The sequence below is a fragment of the Daktulosphaira vitifoliae genome, unplaced genomic scaffold (assembly GCF_025091365.1).
Source record: "Daktulosphaira vitifoliae isolate Bord-2020 unplaced genomic scaffold, ASM2509136v1 Scaffold_3, whole genome shotgun sequence".
Taxonomy (NCBI): Eukaryota; Metazoa; Arthropoda; class Insecta; order Hemiptera; family Phylloxeridae; genus Daktulosphaira; species Daktulosphaira vitifoliae.
In genome coordinates, this window is record NW_026099574.1 from 18,012,908 (window position 1) to 18,037,919 (window position 25,012).

The window sequence follows — 25,012 nt, forward strand, 5'->3', positions numbered from 1 at the left end:
TATCACTTTATTCATTAACCATTGACATAACACACAGCATGCATGCGTTATTTGTTAACTCAGCAATGTTGTATTTTATAACAATTTTACATATTATTATACATGTTTATGAGCCCGCCTAAAAAGACTAATGAATTAATACTAGATTTAAAAACCTAACCTACAAATCTATCATTCGTCATAAATCAGAGAACCATTGTCATTTTAAGTAGGGAGAAAACATTATTTTCTAACTTCACGGTCGTCGTGGGTCCGCACTGACTTTATTATCTACTTGCAATTATGGCGCACTTGTGATTTGTACTTTTAACCCGTGATAAGTTGAAAAAGATAGTGTTTGTTAAAATTTATGTGCTCATAAAGAATTGTTATACAATACACTAACACTTGCACTCTCGCGTTGACGACAGAATCGCACCAGTTCGCGGTTTTCTCGATTTTTAATTTCATTATAATTAGTATTATGACCACGACCAATTCGCTCATTGTTACGATCTATTGTTATAAATTATAACAGTTAGTTGAGTGACATTGTCGTTTTACTAATTTTACGATATAGTTGATAAATTATCGCTTCTAAAACGGAGGTCCCAAGTAAGTTTGCGGCAGAAAATGATGGTTGTCGCTGTACATCAGAAACTGGACACACAGACAACGTATGTGGTCATTATCGGGCAGACTCGGTTAAAATCGAAGACCAAGATACTCACTCGGTGAGTTGCATCATTCATGTTTACATTTTAACGCTTCATCAGCGATCAACAGTCATATTTTTTCTTTTGCGTCAAATTATTATTTGCAAATATTTACCTTTCTATAAATACATAAAAAATAAAAAGACTATAAATTGTACTTTGTCAAATTTAAACTTAATAAAGATATATTAAGTGGTGTGCTTATTCATATAATTTTCAATTTTTTAATCTTGCATGGGTTATAGAATAGAAAATTATTGATTGTTTTTCATTCTAATTTGTAAGTGAAATAACAAAACCTAGCTTTGTAATAAATCTATATAAGATATATTTGTTTTGCACTCATTTAGAGATTTTTAGTAATTTTTTTTTTTGCTATTAATTTCATTTATTTAATTAAATAATGTATAAATATTCTTTAAATTAAATATGTAATTAATTGTTCTAATGATTAATTTTGAGATTGGTGTATCAATCTCACAATTATATTTAGATTAATGCTTTTCTTTCAATTATTTAATTTAATTTTTAATGTTTAATAGTTTATAACAGCATATTTTTCAATATTTCCTGTTAGCACATGTCATTTTGTTACTTAACTATATTTTGATTGAAACATAAATTTTTATTATAATTATATTATTAAGGTTTGTAAAATAATGTCTATTAAAAATATAGTAGTAATACTTTTGTATATTAAGTACTAATTTATATTTTACTTATTTAAATGTGCTGATTCTATCTGTGAAATTTGAATTTAATTTAATTTAAATGAAAGTAATACTCAAAGTAACTCCTATAAGAGATTAAATATTTAAAGTTAAATATCTAAAAATGCATTTTTTTTTCTAAGAAATAGTCCTTTGTTTTGATATTGTGAATTAGCTTATAAGAAACATCTAAATTTTTGTGTATTGGGAATTATAAAAACATGATTGGCCTAAGGACATATCATTATATTCCATTTGATTCATTTTTATCCCTTTTAATCTTCTATTATTATGTTTTCTACATATAATGATATAGTAGCAAACTTTAAAGTTAATTAATGTTAAAATACGTAATGCTATAGCAAATAATTTTCTAGAAGTGATGTCATAATATATACATTATTTATATTTTGAATTTAGGAACAAATAGCAATGGAAAATTTCTTGTCAAATACTAGTTCAGTTTTTGGTTTGGGTCATGTTACCAATATTATGAAATTTCATAAGACATATTTTGAAACATTTCTTGGGCTGCAGGAACTTATTATATATGGAGAAGGACCTTTACCTATTCAGTATCGTCATTATATTGCTATTATGGTAAGAAAAATGTATCAATATTTATTACTTAACAATCAGTGAATAAATAATTTTTTTTACATAATCAAGGTAATTTTATGCTTACTGAAACGATATAGCGTATATTGTAAAAATTGACTTAGAAGATACATCATATCATTAAAGTCTAGTTTTTTAGTAGATAAGTAGTTGAAATGTAGTTTTTGTTTTAATTTTAATTTGTTATTAAATAACAAAAATATTTCTTTTGAGTCAATTTTAGAAATAATAGTATACTATTAAGGTCAAATGAGTAATTAAACATGAGTAATATTTTCATTTTTTGATAGGAACTGTATAAACTTTTAAATACTACTTATTGAGTTGTTTAAAATCATAGGTTATTAATGTACTTTTTTAAAAGTTGACTTTATTTTAATATACATTTAAAAAATGGTAATTAAACTTATGGGGTATCAAATTTTTTAAGTTATTTATCTTGTTTTTTGTAATGCTTTTTCTCGAAATCAGCTTCGTTACACTAATGTTTCATTATAAGCACGATTGAATCAAATTGAATTAGATTAAATAAAAAGTTTATATTCTTGAAAGTAAATCTCTTTATGAAAACTCTTATTAAATGGTATTTTAAAAATATAATTAGATATTTAATATTATAGTGTTATTATATTTTCAGTTTAATTTCTTAAACAACTAATTTTCAGTTAATGCTAAATAATAATGAAAAAGAATATTTCACAGAAAAGACTTCTTAAAAGCATTTCCGGACAACAAATTTCAGTTTATGATAGAAAATATCTTTCTTAATTTTGTAACTAATAGTTCTAGAAATTTTTATATTTAACTCTGTATTATTGATAAATAAAAAGGTGCCTTGACTACTTAAAACTCCCAGATATTTAGAAAAATAATGTTTATGGTTACTTAAACATTTTTTTTTAAAAGCAAAAAGTTATAGTTAGTACCTCCGAAATTTTTTACTATTTATCTCTACGATAATTGAATTAAAACTTGATTATATGAACAGATTATAAGTACATATGATGTGTTCTATATTTTAAAATTACTTTGAATTTCAGGCTGCAGGCCGACATAAGTGTACATATCTTATCAATTTTCATAAAAAACAATTTTTGGAACATGATGGTGATCCAAATTGGTTGAATGGACTGGCTCATGTTCCAAGAAAACTCCGTAATCTGTATGAAATAAACAAAATATTGGCACATAGACCATGGCTAATAAGTAAAGAAGATATTAAGGTTTAAAATATTTTTTTTCTTATTAATCATATAATAAAATTTTAATTTAATATTTTTAATGTATTTTCCAGAAAGTTGTTAAAGGTCCTCACTCTTGGTCTATGTCAGATTTGGCTCATGCAATTATATTACTTGTGCACTTTCATAGTCTATGTAGTTTTGTTTTTGCATGTAATTTAAATGATGAGATACCAAAAGCTCCAAAAGTAGCTAATTATAGACGAAGTAGCAAGGCATGTTTTCCTGGTATTTATCTTTTATTAATTTTTCTAAAAACCCTTGAAATTTTATTCTTAATAAAAAATTTTTCATTGTAATTTTCTTTTAGTAATAAACTTTGTTAGTTCTAATTATTTAAAAAACATCTTGCTAAAAAATCTGAAAAAAAAAAATCTAGATATTATAACATTGAAATGGTTGAACTTTCTTTAATATAAAGTTTAAAATAATGTTAAGATTCTACTGAAGACTTCTCTGATGATGAAGGCCTTGAACCTATCATGGAAAGAATGAAAAAGTTAAGTGATGTTTTACCAGCTTCTGAACAAGAACGTATACAACGTTATGAACTCTTGCAAAGTCAATTGTGTGAAAGTGATACTTCTTCAGATAATAGTTTAGATTCAAGTGTAAGGCCTTTTGTTGAAGACTCTGGATATACATATTTAGATTGCTCACGTCGACAGTTTGCTCAACAATCATTATTCATATTGCAGGTACTTAAATTTTATTTTTTAATGAATAAATTTATTGAAACTTATCTTTAACATGTACATTGTATTTAACATTGTATTCTATATCAAGACTCATAATGGCTTAATACCAGTTCAATTAACTAGTATTTGGTAAAGTAAATTTGGTAATTGTAAATTTTGTATTTTTTTTTTTTTTGAATATTTAGTAAATTTTATTTTAGATTGAAGTGTTTTGGTTCTTATGTGTATTTCTATCATATAAAATGTATGATTAAAATAAAAATGTCTGCATATATCCAAAAAAATTTATATACAATTATCTCACTTATTCCTAATATTCTTGATGTTTTAATTTAATTCAATCATAATTTTTGAAAAGACATTAGAAATTTAATAAATTAAACTATTACAATTAATTATGCAGTATATTTTTAATAACTTTAAACTTCTGTGTTACATTGTAACATATTAACAATTTTTTTTTTTATTGGAATACTGACAAAAGTTACAATATTTTAAGTTTTCTGATATATTTTTCAAAATTTACAATTCAGTTATCTTAATTATTTTGTATATACTTATCAAATAAATGTATTTATATTTTATGTTTTTAAAAGGAATTTTCATGGGACCATCATGGATTTTCATTAATAAACCGTTTGTTTAATGACATTGGATTATTATTAGATAAGAAATTCAAGACTGCATATAATATGACATATTACACAATGGGGGGTCGTCATGATATTGATACTACAAGGTTTCGCAGAGCAATTTGGAACTATATTTATTGCATCTATGGAATGAGAAATGATGATTATGATTATGAAGAAGTAACACAACTTCTCACTAATCCTCTTAGGGTATTTGTTAAAACAGCAGCATGCTATCCAGAAAGGTTAAATGTATCACATTCTGATAATGCTTTGAAGCATTTTGATATAAGTGAAAAGGTAATTTTTTAAAGCTGAAAATTGTAGTAAAATTTACAGTTGAAATTATTAAACTAAATATTTCTAAAAAAAATTTCAAGGACTTTTGCTTAAATTTTTTAAATGTTATTTTAATATCCAAATATAAAAGATCTAATGAACTTGGTTCAATATTTTTTAATTCTTAAAATAAATTTGGCATATAGAGTTATAAACAAATATAATATTTTAATGTCTAATTATTTTATTGGATTTCAAAAATTTGACATCTAATTTTATTGATTTGCAAATTTAAAACTTTAATGAAACTCATTTTTTAAACAGTTAATGATTAATATGATAAATTTGTCTCTTGCCAAAATATTAAATGCTTCTATTTATAGTTATTGATGACATCATTGACACCTGTATTTACTGATGTAAATAGACATTTTCCTTTGTTTTTCAAATTAATTAATTTTTTTTTTTACTTCATTTTTAATTTAATTTGTTGTGTTGTAAAAAAGTTTTGTATTCTTTTATTATTAATTTAATTATTAATAAAATATTTCAGATTCATATAAATCTTATGATAATGGAAGCACGGATGCAATCAGAATTGTTGTATATCTTGCGTGCTGTCATGAACTACATGTTATAATCATAATCACAACGAACCTAACTATGTTTTAAACTGATTTTATATTATATCATTTTTTATTGTTGTAATTTCTCAATGTGTTTCAATATTGGTTATATGATTTTTGTTTTTAATTATTAGTATATATATATATATGATTTTTTTTTTTTTTGCGTAAAGACTCAATTTTAAAGTGTTCAATATGTTTGCTTATTTATTAATATTTATTATTGTTGATTTTATTATTGATTTTTTAATTGTGAATTAAGTTTATTGTGATATTACAGAACTTATATTGAAAATTTACCTTTTTAAAACAGATGTATATTTTAAATTCTATATTGTTGATAACATATTTTTGACTTTGAAAACCAATATTTTTATACTACTTTATTTTTAAATTTTAATCATTAGTTGTGTAACAAAGTTTTTGTTGTTTTAACTTAATATTTTTTATTTATAATTATTGTTTTTGTTTGGATATATATTTGACCAGTATAAATTACTAAGAACTGATAATCAAACACAAGAAGTTACCCAAAAATATATATTTAGTTAAGGCAGTACAAAATTAACTTGTGAATTCAGACTTGAACAATTATTTCATTAAATGATAATAAATGTGTTATGCAAATAATTAAAGCTTTATATTTTATTGGTTATATGTATTTTTTAATTAAATTTTAAAATGTTGATTAATAACTAGTTAAGACCATTTTATTAGTTTTTGTAATAGGCTGGAGAGAAAGGTTAATAATACTTTTTTGGTCAAATAAATTTGAGATGATTAGCAGTAAAATCATAGAGAAATAGTCGTGAGGAGCAGGAGGGGTTTTAGTTTTTTGTCTGGGAGAGCCAATTTTTCTTTCAAAAGAATTATGAGTAAAAATATAACTTAAACATTTTCTGGGATGTATTATATTACAGTACGTACTATAAGTTAAAGGGGGCATGCTTCTCTTAAAAGTCGCCACTGGTATGAAATATTAAGTTCGTAAGAACCCAAGTTAAAAGATCTACGAATTTATTGTAAAACGGAACTAGAGACTTCAAAAGTAGAATCACAAAGTATATTACTATACTTGGTGATTGATTGAACAAGAGAGTTTCCAGAAAAATTATGATTTTGAAGTTTTGAGAAGTGCAGTTTATAAATCTAATAAGTTTAAGTGCTTTACTGTATTTATCTTGAATAGGGCAACTGGAGATACATTTTTAAAAAAGATAAAACCTAAGCCACGTATTGTATTCTTGCACTGATTAATGGGTAATATGTGATATGTATTTACATTTAAAGAAAGTCCTAAATATTTCCCCTAAGCAACAAGACGACATGAATTGACTTTTTCAATCAGTATCTGTAAATTCTGAACATGCATAAACAATTTCATATAATCAGCTTAAAAATAAGTGACCAGTAACAGAGGTAGTAAAATTTATATACAGAACAAACTGGAGTGATAATAAAACAGCACCCAATGTAACCCCCAAATGAAGGAGAAAAATAGGAAGATTCTAAATTATGGATAGAAATAAATTGAAGACGATTTGACAAGTATGAGGAAACTAGGATAAAAATGAGTCATTAATACTAAGGACATTTTATAAAAAAACAGTGATCTACTTTGTCAAATGACTTCGAAAAATTAGTATATATTACATCTGTTTGACAGTGGTGGTAAAAGGAATCAAATATAAAAAAATGTAAGAACTGAATTACAGGTGGTAGTAGAACGGTCAGGTCGAAAATCATGTTCATTAATAAGGATGTGATTAATAGAAAAACGAATAGTTTAAACTAAGAATATGATAATTAATTACATTACTAAGATCACTATGCTTAATACCAAGAAATATAAAACTTAATTTAGGGGAACTAATTTGTTGCAAGTTTTCTTTAGGTATTAAAAAACTTTGTTCAGAAAAAACATTGTTCTTATTTAAAATAATAAACTATTCTATTGATTTTTATTGTAATAACTATTTTAAAATGCTAAAAAATCACAATATTATAGCTCCGATGTAGAGTTTAAGGGCTATTGGTGTTATCATATGTTAATTTTTTTATGTCTATTATTCATGCCATAAAAATAATTATTATTGAGAAAGGTTTAATTAAAAAAAAAAACCTGGTAGATTTTGGATTTTTTTGGATAAATCTCTAAAAATCGCTAACGTTTTTGGTTAAAAAAACAGTGTTTTTGTTCAACATTGATTTGATTACTAATCCAATTTGTTAATTTTTGGTGTTGTAAACTATGTAAATAGAACAGATAAACTTATTAATATATTGCATGATTATTTGGGGCATTGACTCTTTCTATTATGTAAGGACAGAAATTAAATTTTTCTTTTAAGAATTAACTGACATACCTTTTAAATTATTGCTTGCAATCAGTTATAGAACAATTTGAGATATAAAATAAATATATTAATTCTTACAATAGAGATTAAACATATTCAGTTGAATATAACATACATAGCTTAAAACATTAAAAATAACTTAGAGTTTATTGTATTTAGTCATCTATGTAGACCTTTAGATAATATTAAATAAATTAAAAATTATTTAAAGAGTTAGAATTTCATATCCCGTATCTGTTATCAAAATAGTATGTTCAAATTGTGCTCCTCTAGAATCATCAGCTGTTACAATGCTCCAACCATCATCTAAAAATTCTACATTTTCAGTTCCTTGTACAATTACAGGTTCAACAGTAAAAATCATACCAGGTTTCATTACACCAGAGAATTTATTTAATGTTGTATGAAATATTGTAGGAGGACCATGAAAATATGTACCTATACCATGACCAGTAATACAAGAAACAACACGATGATCATTTTTAATTGCATGCATTTCTATGGCCTTCCCAATATCTGAAAAACTTCTACCAGGTTCACAAACACTTATACCACTATACATACATTGTTCAGCTATACTTAATAACTTTTTACCATATTTATCGACTTCTCCAATGCAATATGTTGCAGCACAATCTCCATGAAATCCATTTAAATAAACAGAAACATCAACAGATATAATATCACCATTTTGCAATGGTCGATCATCAGGTATGCCATGACATACTACATTATTTATAGAAGTACATATAGATTTCAAAAATCCTTTGTAATTAAGAGGTGACGGATATGCATTATTGTCAATTATTAGATTATGGGCAAACTGATCAATTTCATCTGTTGTAATGCCAACTTTCATTAGGCTTCGAGTACTATCCAAAACAAATTTAGCTAATTTACAACTTTGTCTCATCATTAAAATTTGACCTCCTGATTTTATTTCTGGAGGACTATTATAATCAGGTTCATCAAAAACTTCTCCAGTTTCTGCATATGAAGGTAGTGTCACATATTGTGGAACAATTCTTGGTGGACTTATATTACCTAAACTTACTATGTCATACACTCCATGTGATTGTTTAGTTCTCCACCAAAATAGTCGAGTGCAGAGGTTATTATAAAAATAATGTCTAAGCGTATGAATAAATAAAGTCATAATTATTTAAAACTAAAATTACAGCCCTATATAATAAAAAATATTTTAACCTAATTTTTATAGTATCAATTATTTTGATTCTTTTTTTTAAATAAAGATTAGAATATTAATATTATTTATAAGATTTTAATGGTGCAAATATTTTAAAATAAATATAAGTAAACAAAATTTGTAAAGAAATAATTTTGCTTCACATATCACTATTGTTGTTAATGTAATGATATTGTTATCATTATCTTACAGATGATTTTATCAAGTCAAAAGATAATTAACTTACTAAACTATGATTTTATTTCGATGATATCAATTAAAAAAGACCTAAATAATTACTTTTGGTTTGTACTAATATATTTAAAAATAAATTGATTATTAGTAGTCATATTATTATTTAATTACATGGTTGTATTTAGGGAGGGCACTGATTGCACTTGTCCTTGGGGGTTACTAAAATACGAAGCAATATAAATTATAGTTAAAATTTTTTTTTTGCTCATTCAAATAAAAAAAAATGTTTGATTAACAAAATTAAAACATTATTTGTGTAGTAAAATTGAGTATCCCTTAGGCCATTTTTTAAATGGTAACATACATACGATATTTAACTATATTATAAAATATAACTTTAAGAAAATGACTATTCTACAACAACTTTTTGATCAGTTTTTCAGAAGTTTATTTGCATTTTAATACCTTGGGAAGAGAATTGAGGCCAAAAAATAACTAGTGATAAAAATAACACCCCTCTCTCATCTCCAGACAATACTTATTCCTTATACCATAAGGTATAAGGATGATCATAAAAAATACTTAATGATTGATAAATTTAAAAAAAATGTACTTACGTGAAATCTAAGAAATAAATAGTAATAAAAATAATCATATTCGCGCTTAACCTCCCCAATCTACGTTTTAAAATGCTAATGTTTTCCAAACTACAAATTCAAAAATTGTTATCGAGCATTAAAATTATTTTCTCAAATATTAGTATAACAATTTACAAGTTAGTTATGTTTGTTCCAATTCAAAAAAATAAAGCCAATACCCTTGTAAGATGTAAGGAATAAACAAAAAAAGTAATTAATAATTGATAAACCCAAAAAATATTTATAACTAATAAAGACCAAAAAAATATTTTCGAAATTATTTTTATTTTTTAATTAATTGAGTGTGTAGAGTTGTAATACATGTAGGGCTGTGATGGTCTTAAGAAACATTACTTTTAAACCTTAATTTTTTCGTAAATTTACATTAATTCTTAATTGAAAACACTCAATACATTGAAGAAGCGTATAGTTGGACACAAGTATACAATATAACTCACATTGATTAACATCATTATAAAATAGCTTCGCAAAGTATTTATTAAATTTAACGATAATTTGTATATTTGTAATTCTACAACTGCTATGTTTTAAAATTTCACTCAGATATTAAACACTTTTTAAATAATTGGTTAAAATTTCTTTTTTTTTCATCATAAAGTATTATTAAAACAATTTATTGCGCTTGGAGTGAAATTTAAAAATGCGCCTTTTAGTTTCGTCGCAAATGCATAGACTTAAATCGAAGAGAAAATTACTTAGTTTCTCTGAAATTTTAAGATAATTATATGTATTTTATAAAATAAAAAAGAAGGGGAAAATCAATTTGTCATTCCCTCAATTTTATTCATAAACCTGCATTATTTAGCAAAGTACAAAGTTATAGGTATTAAAGTAGTTTATTTTTTCACATAATACAAAAATATTGCATTTATACAATTTTTTTTAAATTTTTTCTATGAACAAACCTGCATTTACAACTTGCATAGTAAATGTGATAAAAAGAGTAACATAGCCAGTGAAAATAGCGTTTATGGGGCAACAATTACTTTACCACCAGGCTAAATAATTCATAAATTGTTTATATTTTGTCAATATTTTTAAGTTTCAATTTTGTAATGTTTTATTACATTACATTACAATACATTAATCCAGTCAATCCATAGTATTATCGCCGCATTGCACAATAAGTGTTATAATGTATCAGATGATAACTAACAGTATCTAAGGTATAATAATTTTTGATATTTTTATATATTGATGACTATTTTGAGTGATTGATTTTTTTTTTTAGAAAAAACTGTAGTTTCTTTTTTATCAAAGAGCAGTATGCAATTTTTTAAACGAGTCGATATCAATACTAATTTTTTAAATTTGGATCCAAGTAATTGGAATACTTGTGATTTTTATTTACATAGAAAAGAAATTGTATGTTCATTTAAATGTGAAAAATGTGAATCGATAAATTATAAATTTACTTTTTTTTTGTTCAATATTAAAAGAACTCCCAAAGACAATTGTTGAAATAAATTTAATTTTAATGAAAGCAAAAATATTATTATAGTAAAAAAATTTTGGGCAACAATTTTTTTCTTGAAAATAGTTGTTGCCCTCCGCCATGTGTTAAAAGATATTTATGAATTTTATGCCATAAAGAAAAAACATTCTTCTTTAATCCTAATTTCTTTGGCAATATTTTTGTAAAAGGAAGACATTTTGTGATAAAATCAATGAACTTTTCGTTACTTATACGCCCAAATAATCAATCTAAAGTTGTTTTTATAATATTTAAAATTATTTGAGAATAATATTATTTATATATAATTTTCCATGGTTCACTTTTTAAGCTTGATATAAAGGTAGTGATATACCCAGAATTATGTCAATTATATTTATAAAACAATTTTTACTACTTCCAACAAAGTATATTTAATAACCAGTAATTATTTCTTAAATAAACTTAATTGATTCAAATTATATAATTTATAGCAATATTACTTAAATAATATAATAGGGTTAGTTTAAGTTTATACACGTTTTATCATGAGCATAATAAGAAGAGTAATTGCAAATGTACATTAGCTTCTGAAATTTTGTGGACCATGATTGTCACCTTGCCTTGATTGATTTTCGGTGAAAAGGCTACTCTGTAGTATATGTTATCGTAAAAATGGTTTCACAGTTGGTAGAATTTGTTGAATAAAAGGTTGTATACACTGTTATCAAACTAAAGTCGGCGGGCCGCGGTACATGCGATACCACCCGAATATAGCCGACACTAGTTTGTGAAGGGTTATTTTTTTGTTGTCTCCAATGTTGATTTCAATACGGGTTTTTCACTTGATTTACAATTGAATTTTTTCTTCTATCCGAGGCAATCTTTTGCTTTCGTCGCATTATTAGTTCGGTTGCGTGTGTGGTGTTAGCATTATTGAATTTTTTTTTATTAAAACTTTCGGTTTACGTCTAAATTAGAAATACATCGTTATCTTAACGATACAGTTTTCTTTTGTTTATAAACATTTGGCGCCGTTTTCATACTCGCCTAGACCCCGTGGTTCATCAAGTTTTAGTAAGTAACTAAGTATCAAAGATACTCGAACCAAACTCGGAAGTGCACCCATGACAATCATTGCAAAAGGCATAGCAAATTTTTAATTATTTGAATTCTGTTCAAAAACACGTTGTTTAATCACGTTTATCATCATGTTTGTTACCTATTTTTCAAGGTCTTATATTTTACCCTAAAAAATACATAAATATTTTGCCACGGCATGCTTTGATATTCTTTCATAATCTCTGATAAACATTTTTAGTTTTGTGGAATAATAACTATCTTATAATTTATTTCTGTTTAAAATTTAAATAACTGTTGATTTTTTAATTAAACGACCGGCAATTTACCTTAATCTCTTATAAATATTGATAAATTAAATACACTATCGTGAAATAATTAAAAAATAATAACTTTTGGGGAATTAATTTTTTAATTCAAGGGCACCTAATTATTAATAAGTATTCAATTTACTACTTTTAATTTGTGATAAAATAATGTTAGTATCTTGGTCACAACTTATAATAAATATTTTATTATTACAAATGTAATTATTTTTAGCTGCTTATAAGCTTTCCCTAAATATGTTTAACTAACTTCTAAAATTTATTTATTTTTTCAATCTTCAGTAAAAATTTTATTCTTAAATTAAATATCTAAATACTTAATTAAAGCTCATTTAAATAGCTAAAAATTTTATAATTTTTTAGTGAATTAATACTGATAATTAATTGATGTAAATATTCATATTACATTAGTGGCTAGTTTTGTTATGGAATTTTTACTTAAGTAAAATTTAACTTACATCAACTTGCTAAATCCTCTAGTTTTATTGGTATTTGGTTAATTTATATTTTTTTAAATTTGTATTATTTAATATTTAAAACCATATAATTAATTATAGTGACTAGGTTTTTTAAATTATTTTATATTTGTCATTTAATTTATGTTGGAATAATGAATTTATAAATAACAGAATTTCTGTAAGAAGAAATTTAATCATTTTCTGTTAGTATTTTTTAATGATACTTGATAAACTATCAATTATATTAATAATTGTCTACTCCATACAAATAATAATTCAATTAAAACAATTTCAGATATTTTACTTGTAAAGAATTGATGCTTGATAATCTTTGAGTGAACAAACAATATAAGATGGTTTCTGATAGTTGTCCTAACCCACAAAGTGTGGGCCGTGAATTTGTTCGTCAATATTATACTATGTTGAATCAATCTCCACATTACTTACACAGGTAATTATATTATTCTATATGAAAATTTAAATTATTTTACATGAGTTTTCCTATATATTTTATTGTTATTATTGGTTATCAATTATTCTTATTCTTAGTTTCAATTGCATATAAACAAAGAAAATTCTTATTTATTCCTATTGAGTAGCAGCAGGAATATTAAAAATGTTGTACTTCTTATTTATTTATAATTATTAATTTTGTTAAAAGTATATTTCAATTTTTAGGTTTTATAGCAGCGAGTCATATTTTGTGCATGGTGGTTTAGAACCATATAGTCGTGATATGACACCTAGTATTGGTCAGAAAGATATACATAAACGAGTAACTGAATTAAACTTTCGCGATTGTCATGCTAAAATCTTACAAGTTGATTCACAAAACACTCTTGGTAATGGTGTTGTAGTTCATGTTACTGGGGAGTTGTCCAACTGTGGACAGCCAATGCGTCGTTTTGCCCAAACTTTTGTATTGGCTGCACAGTCTCCTAAGAAGTATTATGTTCACAATGACATTTTCCGTTATCAGGTATTAAATTAATTTGATGAATATTTATCTTTCAAAACGTTATAAATACATATATTGGTTGAATAATTCTCCTATCCATGAAAAATATTGATTTTTTTCATTGATTATCTATTTTGAATGTTCATGGATAAGAATTTTTAAAGTAGTGTTAAATATCTTAACGAGATGTTATAGCTAAAAATTGTTCAATAAATTAGTTATATAGAGAGATAGTGCATACAGGAATATTGTTTAACTATGGTCAACACAATTTCTTATATTACTAATATTACAATATAAAATATAGTAGAATTTTTATTTTTCATAAGTTAAAAATATCATACTTTTTATAATTTCCAGAAAACAATTTGATCTATCTCTTCTATTTTTATAAAATGATTGGTTGATAACAATTTTTGGAAATGTAATTTGATTGTTATTAACTTAGACTAATGACTGGAAGTGATTTGTTTATTTCTATCTGTAGGCATTAATAAACCATACTACACATCCTACCTTGTATAAAAATGCTAATATCTTAAAATACTGGTTTATAAGTTGTAATAAGGAGCAGTTATTTTTAGTATGATAATTTTCTTATTTTTTAGCTAGTTAAACATATTTTTAATTGAAAAACTCAAGTTTACAATATTTTAAGGGTGGGATTTTTTTTTATAGAACCTAGGTACTATTAATTTCTATATTTACTATTTACTTTTATATTAATTGTTTTTAAATATATTGTATGAGTATTGTAAAATTACTATATTTAATATTGTATTATTGTGTTAAAAGTTTAAAAAAATTATCATTTGTTAAAAATTTGTATAGGATGTTATGTTAAATGAAGAAGATATGAATGAAGAAGCTGACTCTGGACAGTCTGACGGCGAAGAAAACATAGAAGTTGAGCAAACTTCAGTTATTCAACAACCACAACATCAAGTTAACTATTACAATAACTCCAATCAAGGACAGGCTCTGAATGGTGTTGGTTTGAATATTTTACCAACTCCTGTTCCAATTCAGCAACTTCCACCTGAACAAATTCCAGTTCATGTTCAACAACACATAGTAAGTCTTAATTTTTATATTTTAGCTACTTATTCTTAACAATTCTTATATTATTGACTAAAAGTGAGTTTTTTTATGTCCCAGTTCAGTTATCCTTTTTAACAGTGTTACTTTTCATATTTAGGAAGTACAGCATGGTAGTTGCTAGAATTCTAAAGTGGTTACCCTCCTAGGACTAGCAGCAACTAATGTAAACTTCAATTATAAGACATGTATGATTTGTCCATTGTGTCACATTGGTTCCAATTCTTATATTATTATTATTTATTATAAAAATATACACTGTCTTTTAAATACTTATTATTATTTTGACTCATGTTTTTAATGGAATTAGAATAATTGATTAATTACAATTAATATAGAATGTTTTCATATCTCAAATATTCTAGTTTATAACTTTAAAATTTTATGTGTATTTAATTCTTAAGAGAAATACAAACTAACCATTAATTTCCTTAATAGCCAACTGTTACTGCCCCAGTACAAAACTCAGCTCCAATAAAGTCACCAAATAATAATGTATCCAGGACCCAACCATATAATCATAATCAGTCGCCAGTTATGGAACAACCAAAAATTCAAAAATCGGATGAAACAAATACTGTTACATCTAATCATGTAGATCCTAAAGAAAACCAAGAATCTGTCAAAAAAGATGTATCAAACATTGAAAGTAAGAAATAAATTAATTGAATAGTACTTACAAAATAACTCAACAAAATAATAATTTTAAGTTTATTTTAACTAAGCTAAATATTTTTTACTGCACATTTGAATTATATATGAACTTATGCATTCATCAGAAGCAGACTATTTGATCCACTGGGGGTCTATTTTTGAGCTTGGACTAATCATTGGCGAATGTTTTAGTACACTAAAATATTAGATTATGATTTTAGTGCACTAATGGAAATTCGTATTTTTGAATTTTATTTTTTATCAGTCTAAAAATCTTGCACTAATCGTACATCGTCTAATCTAATGTCATTTCAAACCAATAATTATTAGTGCGATATGTTAAATTATATTGGCTGTACTATATTTTATATTAATTTTATAGTTAATACTTGATAATATTTATGATAACTACAATATTTACCCATAAGAAATTTGTCATGAGTTTTTTGTCAGTATTTTTTATTACAATTTGTGTAATGTTTTACAATGGAGGGGAAAAAAAGTCAATAAGTGTGACTTATGAACAAAAACAATTATTAATTGTTCAGAACTCCCAAAATTAAATTCTAAAAAATTTGGACCATCTTTTACCATGAAAGATGCCCAATTATTATGGTAAAATATTACCAAGATTTTAAATGAAACTGTTGGCCCAAAGAAGACACTAGCGAAAAATCGTAAAGCTGTTAGTACCTATTGTGACAAAAATTTTATGAAATTTTACTTATTGTTTAGTCAATATTGTACAATATTTTGCATACTTTGCGCTCTATACTTAGAGCAGACTTCCTCGATGGGGGTTCTAAATATGGACGTAGCTCATTAATTAAATTTAATGCAAGAACTTTTGTTAGTCTAAATTTTTGTATAAATGCCCTTTCGGACAAAACTACAGAAAATAACATTTTATTAATGTAAATAGATAATTTTACATATTGTAATTTGTTTTGTAACATACCAATGATCGGATCCTCCGCTAAACGAAATTTCATTGTTGAATGGCCATTATCTTCAACTATTTCTAAATTACTAATAACTTGCACATAATTTATATTAAGAAAGTGTTCCATTTTAATATTTAATATTAAATAAATTTGAAAACGTTATAAATATATAAGTTTTCATATAAATATGAATGATAACAGTAACATTAGTATACTAAAATCATAATTAGTGTGGCAGATACCACTCTAAAAAGATCATCTAAAACTTTAGTACACTAATAAATATTTTTTAGCATACCAACATTCAAAACTACGGTTTTTTAGTTTCACACTAATAGTTGCACTGAAACGTCATGTTTTAGTATACTAAAAAGATTAGTACACCAATATAAAATTCAAAAATAGACCCCCTGGGCTTCAAAGTTATTGGCCTGAACTCCTTAACTTATTTTTTTTTTTATCAAACGAAAAATAAAAGATTTAATTGTCTGGGCTCTAAAATGTTTATTCTTATTTATTTCATTATTTTTTACTTTTTAGTATTTTACTGTGCCCAGAATGATACAATAGAATACTTTTGATAGATAAACAGTGGAATATTCTCTTATTGTAAACATGATGACAAAATTACTAGCATAACAATTTACCTTTGAGTAATCATCCTAAATATTTATAATTTAAAAATTTTTTTTTGGTTACATTTTTTTCGGATTAAAATCAATACAATTCTATAAAGTATTGCCTACATAGTTTAATATGATGAAATTATAATTTTTCTCTCAAACTTCAGTTTTTATAAGTCACCTATTTTAATGTACACATGTTTGATTATTAAAAAAGATTATTTCTATTAAAATTCTGTTGTTAAATTTTCAATTAAATAATTTTAGATTCTTCTCCTGGGGATCAACCGAAACCTTTGTATGCCCAATTGTTTAAATCTGGTGGAAGATCTACTGAAGCTCATTCTGAAACTCCTCAGCCTACACCTGCTCAGATTTATTCATCTCCGTCTTTACCAAAGTCAGCTTCTCCTGTAAGTTTTTAATATATATAATTAAGTATAATCAAATACAGTTTATCAATAGTTATTAAAGAGTACTATTTCTTCCTTTAAATGTTCAATGAAATTTTCTTAAAAGACAATGTTGTTTATGTATTGACAGTAAAATCACTAATTTAATATTTGATCATAGTAACTCTTTGCTGGTTAAAAGATCAGCCTAAATAAGAAAACTTTCTAATTATAGACAATCAGCCTTGGAGTAGAATAAAAATCTATCAAGTACCTCTTCAGAAAACCTATGACATTTTATTAATTATTGTATGGTGAAACTATGTTTCATTATAAAATCTTTTTAAAAGCTTGTTTATGATGAATATTAAATAATACATTTTTTAGGTAATTTTATTTTGTTTATTATTTTGAACAGTATTGCGCGTATGTAGGATTTTTTCAAGAGGGGACTAAAGATTTTGGCTTATTAGTAATAAGCAAAATATAAGTTATTACATACTTTTCATAGCACCAAATTCATATACTGTAAATAGTTATAAAGGGGAAGGAGCTATAGATTCTTTAACCACCTTGGATACACCACCATTTCAAAATTTTAATAAATAACTGTTTTGTTTATTCAAATGTATTCTTTCATGCTTTAGACACTATCTTGTTTTAGCTTCGATGCAAAGCTGAGAAGGTATTGGTTTTACTATGATGTGGTTTTTTTTTTTTTGTGTCTGTTACCACTTTCTCAGCTCTCACCAAACCGATTTCTTTCAACTATATGCCAAAAGATCACAAATCGTATCTAGTCGAAGACATTATCCTCAAAAATTGAAAAAATTTTTCTCGTTCACCGTAAATGGAGGAAACCTTCAAAAAAATTACAAATTTAAAAATCGCTAATTTTTGAAATTTGTCTATTTTTTTTACTTAAAACTGCCATAACTTTCTTAAAAATGAACAAATCAATATAATTTTATTTTATAAATGCTTAATGTCTTTACCTATCATTTGGTGTATTTTTTTTATAAATCAGACCCTTTACCTGCCCACAGGGAGGATTTAAAATGATAACTTTTTCACAAAAAATTTACTTTTTCAACTTAACTTTTGAGAATGTTTATGAAACTCTGACACTTTTATATATATCTTAAATTAAAGCTAATGTAATGTACTTTATTATGGATAAAAAAAAATTTTGGACTTTATTTTGTCTTCACGGTTAAAATTGTTACCAAATGCTATTTTTGTGTTAAAATTCTCAATTTTATATTTTACATTTATTACTTTAAAATGCTATAACTTTTTAAAAAATGTATGGATCAAAACAATTTTTTCATGAGAAGTAGTATTTATATACATCTTTCATTCGACATACTTTTTTTTAAATCAGACTACTTCCCTATATACAGGGGGTTTCAAATCTGAAAAATGCATATAGAAAGTAGAACTTTTTCAATTTAACATTTGAAATTGTTTCGTAAAGTCTGACACTTTTATATATATTTTAAATTAAAGCTAATGTAATATACTTTATTATGGAAAAAAGACTTTATATTGTCTTCACAGTGAAAACTATGGCATGTCACCACTGTGGCGCGCCCTCCCTGTGCTAGATTTTTTTACTTAAAACTGCCATAACTTTTTTTCATTAAAAAAAAATACTATCTGAAAACATGATAAAAAAAAACCACTAATTAACAATCTTTAGTGCCCTTTTAAAAATTTCTATGGTTGAACTTCAAGATAAATTTAGATAATTTTTTTAAAGTTGTAAATATACACAATTATTATATTTTTTTGGAGATTTTTCAAAAAATTGTACATGTTAGTATTGATGCTAATGTAAAATTACTTAAGAAAGGTTAAGATTTATTTATAAATAGATACTTAAAAAACCTTTAAAAAAATCAATAGTTCCTCACAAGCTCTAAATAATAGCTATAATTATAATTTAATTTTGATGAGTATTTCCTTTTAACTTAATTGTTTCAATATTAAAAAAAAAAAATCTTCTTAAATCTTTCATTTTGTTAATAGTTGTAATTTGAACATCTTTTAGGTTCGAAACAATGATTACTCAAACAACACTTTTGGTAATAATCAATATGAACAGAGAAACAGTATGAATAGGAATACTAGAAGTAACAATACTTATAACAGTAGAAGTGGTGTTGGTGGGAGAAGTAATATGAATGAAAGATCTAATCGTAATACTTTCAACAGTCGTGACAATGGTTTGTTTCATATAACATCCACAAAATTAAATGATTTTGTTAATAAATTATAACTATTAAAATCTTTTAATAGGGTATAATAATGGACCTGGTAATGATTCGAGAGTAAACAGAGGAGGAAACCAACTAGGATCATATAATGGCATGTTCCAATCAGATGATCAGCAACTTTTCATTGGAAAAATTCCTCCAAATGTCCAAGAGAACGATTTAAGGGTATATTTAGATTAAATTATTTACAAGATTGTAAATTTTATATATTGCACCTCCTAGATAAATTTTTGTAATGTACAGCAGTATAACACTAAATATTTAATGGAATATGTGAAATAATATAGTTACTTCATATTCTAGAATTTAGGAGAGCATTAATACTGGAAATTTGTTTGGATGTTAACCAAAATAATATAATTTTGAAACATCTATTATTAGAATTTTCTTATTCTTTGATAAAATTAGGAATCATTTTTTCTTTAAAAATCTTATTCAAACATTATTTAAAATAGGTTCCACATTATTACACACATACTTTATAATTAAAATATAAAAGTGGCTCTTATTTATTAAATATGTCAATTGAATTTGTCCAAGAGAAATAATTTAAATAATATTATATTTTATATAAAAATCTGACTTAATAACTCAAATATTGTTTTTTAGAACTTGTTTGAAAAGTTTGGTAACCTTTTGGATGTACGAATAATGAAAGGAGGTAGTAAGACTGGTGGTGATCCATCAACAAATGGTAATTTTGGATTTGTTATCTTTGAAAGCATTGAAACTGCTCAAAAAGTACTTAAAAGTCGGGTAAGAATTTTAATTATTTTCAGTTGAATTATTAAAAAACCATTATAGTTATATTTTTGATATATTGAAAAATTAAATATTAAATTGTAAGAATTCTCAAAAAACAACAATATTTATATTATTTTTATATTTTTATATGTTCAACATTTTATTTTTACTCTATTCTCTATTAACTTAAATTTTGAGATAAACATTAAAGCTTTTTATTTTCTTCATAGTAATCAAATATACTTCTCTTATAGGGGGAGGTACTGATAAAAAAAATTTTACAATCCAATATCCAAATTTTAGAAAACTAATTTACACATTTTTCTTATCAAAAGATTTAAAAAAAAATTAAATGCAGTTAACCATTAAATGTCAATTTATTATTCCATATAATATTTCTATTTAATAATAGTGAGCTAATATACTTTTATTTTATTTTTATGATTATTATAAAATAATAATGTATATTATATATTTAGCCTATCATGTTTCCTGATGAAAATGGTGATATTAAACTAAATGTAGAAGAAAAGAAAAATAAGTCTAGAAGTTCAGTTACAAACTCAGATAACAGTAATATTGGAAGGGGTGGTATGCGAACTGGAAGTGGTCGTGGAAGTTTCAATAGAAACCAAAATGACGGCCCTAGAAACACCTTTAGGCGCCAAAATTAATGTAAAACTTTTTTATTATGTAAACAACTTCGATAAATCATCAAAATGACCAGATAACAATCCTTCTACAGAGAGACACTGTTCAAAATTTAAAAAAAAAAAAGACTTTACTTTTATACACTATTTTTTCTAGATAGTTAAAAATTTTATTTCTTTGCATTTATAATTATTATTATTCCTTAATAAATTATGTATCCATTTTTATAGCGCTTTAATTATAAAGTTAATGCTCATCATAAAATCTTGCATCAAGAATATTATCGAGAACTAGTCAAGTGAAGAAAGTTTAAACTAAAATTTTTTTCCCAGTACATGTATTCTTATCATTTTAATTAAAAGTAAATGAAATCCTCGCCTACGATATATATTCTTATTACTTTATGTTGTGTAAAAAAACAAAATATTAATTTATAATAACAGAATGATTAAAAAACATTTTATAATATTTAAATTTTTTTTTCTTACCTTGAATGTTATATATAATAAACAATCTATTTTGAAATTTGTTGTCAAATACCAATTAACTGTTACTTCTTTAAACGAAATGAAATTGTAATTTAGTTATTTATTTTTTATGTACATATGTATTAAGCAAGAGGTAAAATTGTCTTAATACTAAAAATTTTCTATGGTATTCATAGTAGGGCTTCCTTGGCTTAGGAATAACATGCAAATTTTATGTATTTTCCTTACTATATATTCATTTATTTTAACAGTTTATTTACTATATTATTATTTGGAAACATATTTAAAAACCTCTACATACTTTATTTTTATTCTATTGTTTTTCCTTTTGTTATAAGTGTCGGTTATTGATGTGAATGTATGATATGAAAAAAAAGTAAAGTTAATTATTAATATATGCTGAAAATGTGTACTCAATAATAAAAAGAAAAAGAGGCATTTACGATCGTTCCTAGTATTTATAAATGTAAGAATATTAAAAACAAAGTGTAATTAAAAAGAAAAATGCATCAATAAATAAATTTGTATGATTTTTTTACCAAACTTTTGTTTTTGCGTTTTCTTTAATGATATAAATAATTTTTACTGTAGTCAGTGAATCAGATTTAATGTTAGAATACATAGAATTTCTAAAAAAGAAATAACTAACAGAAATGATAAAAGTTCCACTTTAAACAATTATAACATTTGTTATATGAAGGAAGTTAACAACTACTCGTTTTAATAAAAGTCAGAATGAACCTTAATACGATAGTGAGTGGTTCTTGTAAGGCACAATTTAGTTAAAATGAGTTTTCTACAGCAACAAATGATTATGTCTTAATCCACTTTTAGCTTCGATGCGAAGCTGAGAAGGTATTGGTTTTACTAAGATGTGTTTATTATTATTATTTATTTTTTTTTTTTGTGTCTGTTACCACTTTTTCTCAGCTCTCACCGAACCGATTTCTTTCAATGATACGTCAAAAGATCACAAATCGTATCTAGTCGAAGACATTACTCTCAAAAATTGAAAAAAATTCCCTCGTTCCATGTAAATGGGGGAAATCTCCAAAAAAATTACAAATTTAAAAATCGCTAATTTTCGAAATTTTTCTATTTTTTTTACTTAAAAGTGCCATAACTTTTTCAAAAATGAACGTATCAATATAATTCTTTTTTATATAGATGCATAATATCATTACCTTTCATTTGGTATATTTTTTTCATAAATTTAACCCTTAACCTGCCCACAAGGGGGGATTTAAAATGACAACTTTTTCACAAAAAATTAATTTTTTTAACTTAAATTTTGAAAATGTTCCGGAAGGTCTGACACTTTTATATATATCTTAAATTAAAGCTAATGTAATATGCTTTATCATGAAAAAAAAAAATTTCGGACTTTATCTTATCTTCATGGTGAAAATGGCTACCGAATGCTATTATTGTGTGAAAATTCTCGATTTTATTTTTTACATTTTTAACTTTATAATGCTATGACATATTGAAAAGTGTATGGATCAACATTATTTTTTTATGAGATTTTCACTGTACTTTTTGGTTTTTTGCTCTTAATTATTCTAAAGTAACTTTCAACTTAAAAAGCAGACTGCTCTTTGACACCGAATACCAAACCGATCAACGTTTTATAAAATCGATTGACGAATATGTCTTGTTTGATGAGTGGGATTTTATTCGTCAACCTATTTATAGATATGATAACTGCAACTACTGATTAAGTCCATAATCTTATGACCTCATGGTACTTGCCAAAGTAGCTTAATGTTTTTTTTAGTCGCCCTGGCAAAACCATAGATTTTTTTATTATATTATATATTCAGAGGGACGGTTTGTCCGAGTTGGTAATGCGGCGCCTTCATTTGCTGAGCGAGAGATCAGTTCGGTAATTAGAGTCGTCATCCCTTTCTCTGGCGATGCACTAACCATTCTTCTCGGAGTTAAGAAACCTCCTTCTTCGGAAGAGGTCACTATGGTCTATAAGGCGTAAAAAAATAAAAATAATATTATACATTCAAATCAGTTGCTCGTGAGACTTCTACCTCGTGAGATGTAGTGCTCCTCTTTGGAATTTCAAGGGAAATAGACAATAAATCGTTTTATAAAAAAAACTAAAATTATTGTTGACCACGCTGTCTTAATGGACATTATTTTCCTTTGTGTCACTTGTTCACTTTATCAGTTACTAGGTACAGTGTGTGATTACATTTTGTAATTTCATGATAATTATGAAAAACAACCAACAGTATTAAAATTATGGAACGTACATCTTATATACTAAACTCTTTTTATCCGGTTAAATTGATGAAAATATTAAAAAGTATTTATATAAATTTAGGAGTTTTGTTTAGGCAATAAAAGCAACAGCTGTTGGCGTTAACGACACTACACGTCGGAACTGGAAAAAAATTAGAAATATAGTACCAGGAGTTCATGAGGTGTTAACTATTTTTCTGGTACTACTGTCCAATATGTCGTGTGATGTTTTCTTTATGGATTGAAAAATAATTGTAAATAGGTACCAGGTGTTTAGGTGAATATTGTCGAAAGTGGCCAATTGAATGAAGCCCCTAGAAGTGAACGATTTATTATAAAGTTATTTAATGCTGTTTAGATGTGTACTGTGCTGGCGTCCACGTTTCTATCACGGCTTTGTTCTATTAAACATAATACTACTTTTCTTATTAATAACATGACAGATTGTTTGCATATTTTCCAATATTTCAGACTCGTGGCATTATTTTATTTTTTTAAAAAGCTATTTTATAAGATCATGGCTATATATACTAAAATCAACCTAAAATGATAACTTGGTGACTTTTTATAAAAATTTTATATTATAATTGGGTTGGAATTTAGCCTATTAGTCTCTCTAGATACACTCCAACATATAACAAATTAATCGGGTTTAGAAATTGGTTTTGAGTCGTTTGTGGTTTTGGTTTCGGTAAGAAAAATCGGTTTTAACTGGTTATAACCGGTTTCAGTC

General features: G+C 25.2%; 3 protein-coding genes across 5 annotated transcripts; 2 read left to right on the forward strand and 1 right to left on the reverse strand.

The window, feature by feature from the left end:
- The first annotated feature begins 260 nt into the window (after positions 1–260).
- On the forward strand, positions 261–6,154 carry LOC126900702 (sestrin homolog). 2 transcript variants are annotated; one of them, XM_050676613.1, is made up of 7 exons: positions 261–713; positions 1,826–2,005; positions 3,064–3,246; positions 3,318–3,492; positions 3,703–3,962; positions 4,559–4,894; positions 5,427–6,154. In XM_050676613.1, the coding sequence occupies exons 2-7, from the start codon at positions 1,838–1,840 to the stop codon at positions 5,511–5,513; spliced, it is 1,209 nt and encodes a 402-aa protein (XP_050532570.1). In that variant the 5' UTR covers positions 261–713; positions 1,826–1,837; the 3' UTR covers positions 5,514–6,154. The 2 variants fall into 2 exon arrangements, with proteins under 2 accessions (XP_050532570.1, XP_050532571.1); XM_050676614.1 differs by lacking the exon at positions 261–713 and adding an exon at positions 838–975.
- Positions 6,155–7,901: 1,747 nt separating this feature from the next.
- Positions 7,902–9,196, reverse strand: LOC126900703 (methionine aminopeptidase 1D, mitochondrial). Its single transcript, XM_050676615.1, has one exon. The coding sequence runs from the start codon at positions 9,010–9,012 to the stop codon at positions 8,062–8,064; it is 951 nt and encodes a 316-aa protein (XP_050532572.1). The 5' UTR covers positions 9,013–9,196; the 3' UTR covers positions 7,902–8,061.
- Positions 9,197–12,126: 2,930 nt separating this feature from the next.
- Positions 12,127–22,003, forward strand: LOC126900547 (ras GTPase-activating protein-binding protein 1). Of its 2 annotated transcripts, none has more exons than XM_050676349.1 (10): positions 12,127–12,405; positions 13,488–13,643; positions 13,871–14,171; positions 14,982–15,224; positions 15,687–15,897; positions 17,737–17,882; positions 19,915–20,089; positions 20,163–20,305; positions 20,750–20,896; positions 21,364–22,003. In XM_050676349.1, exons 2-10 carry the CDS (start codon positions 13,546–13,548, stop codon positions 21,556–21,558), a joined length of 1,659 nt encoding a protein of 552 aa, XP_050532306.1. In that variant the 5' UTR covers positions 12,127–12,405; positions 13,488–13,545; the 3' UTR covers positions 21,559–22,003. The 2 variants fall into 2 exon arrangements, with proteins under 2 accessions (XP_050532306.1, XP_050532308.1); XM_050676351.1 differs by having other exon boundaries at positions 12,192–12,207.
- Positions 22,004–25,012: the final 3,009 nt, after the last annotated feature.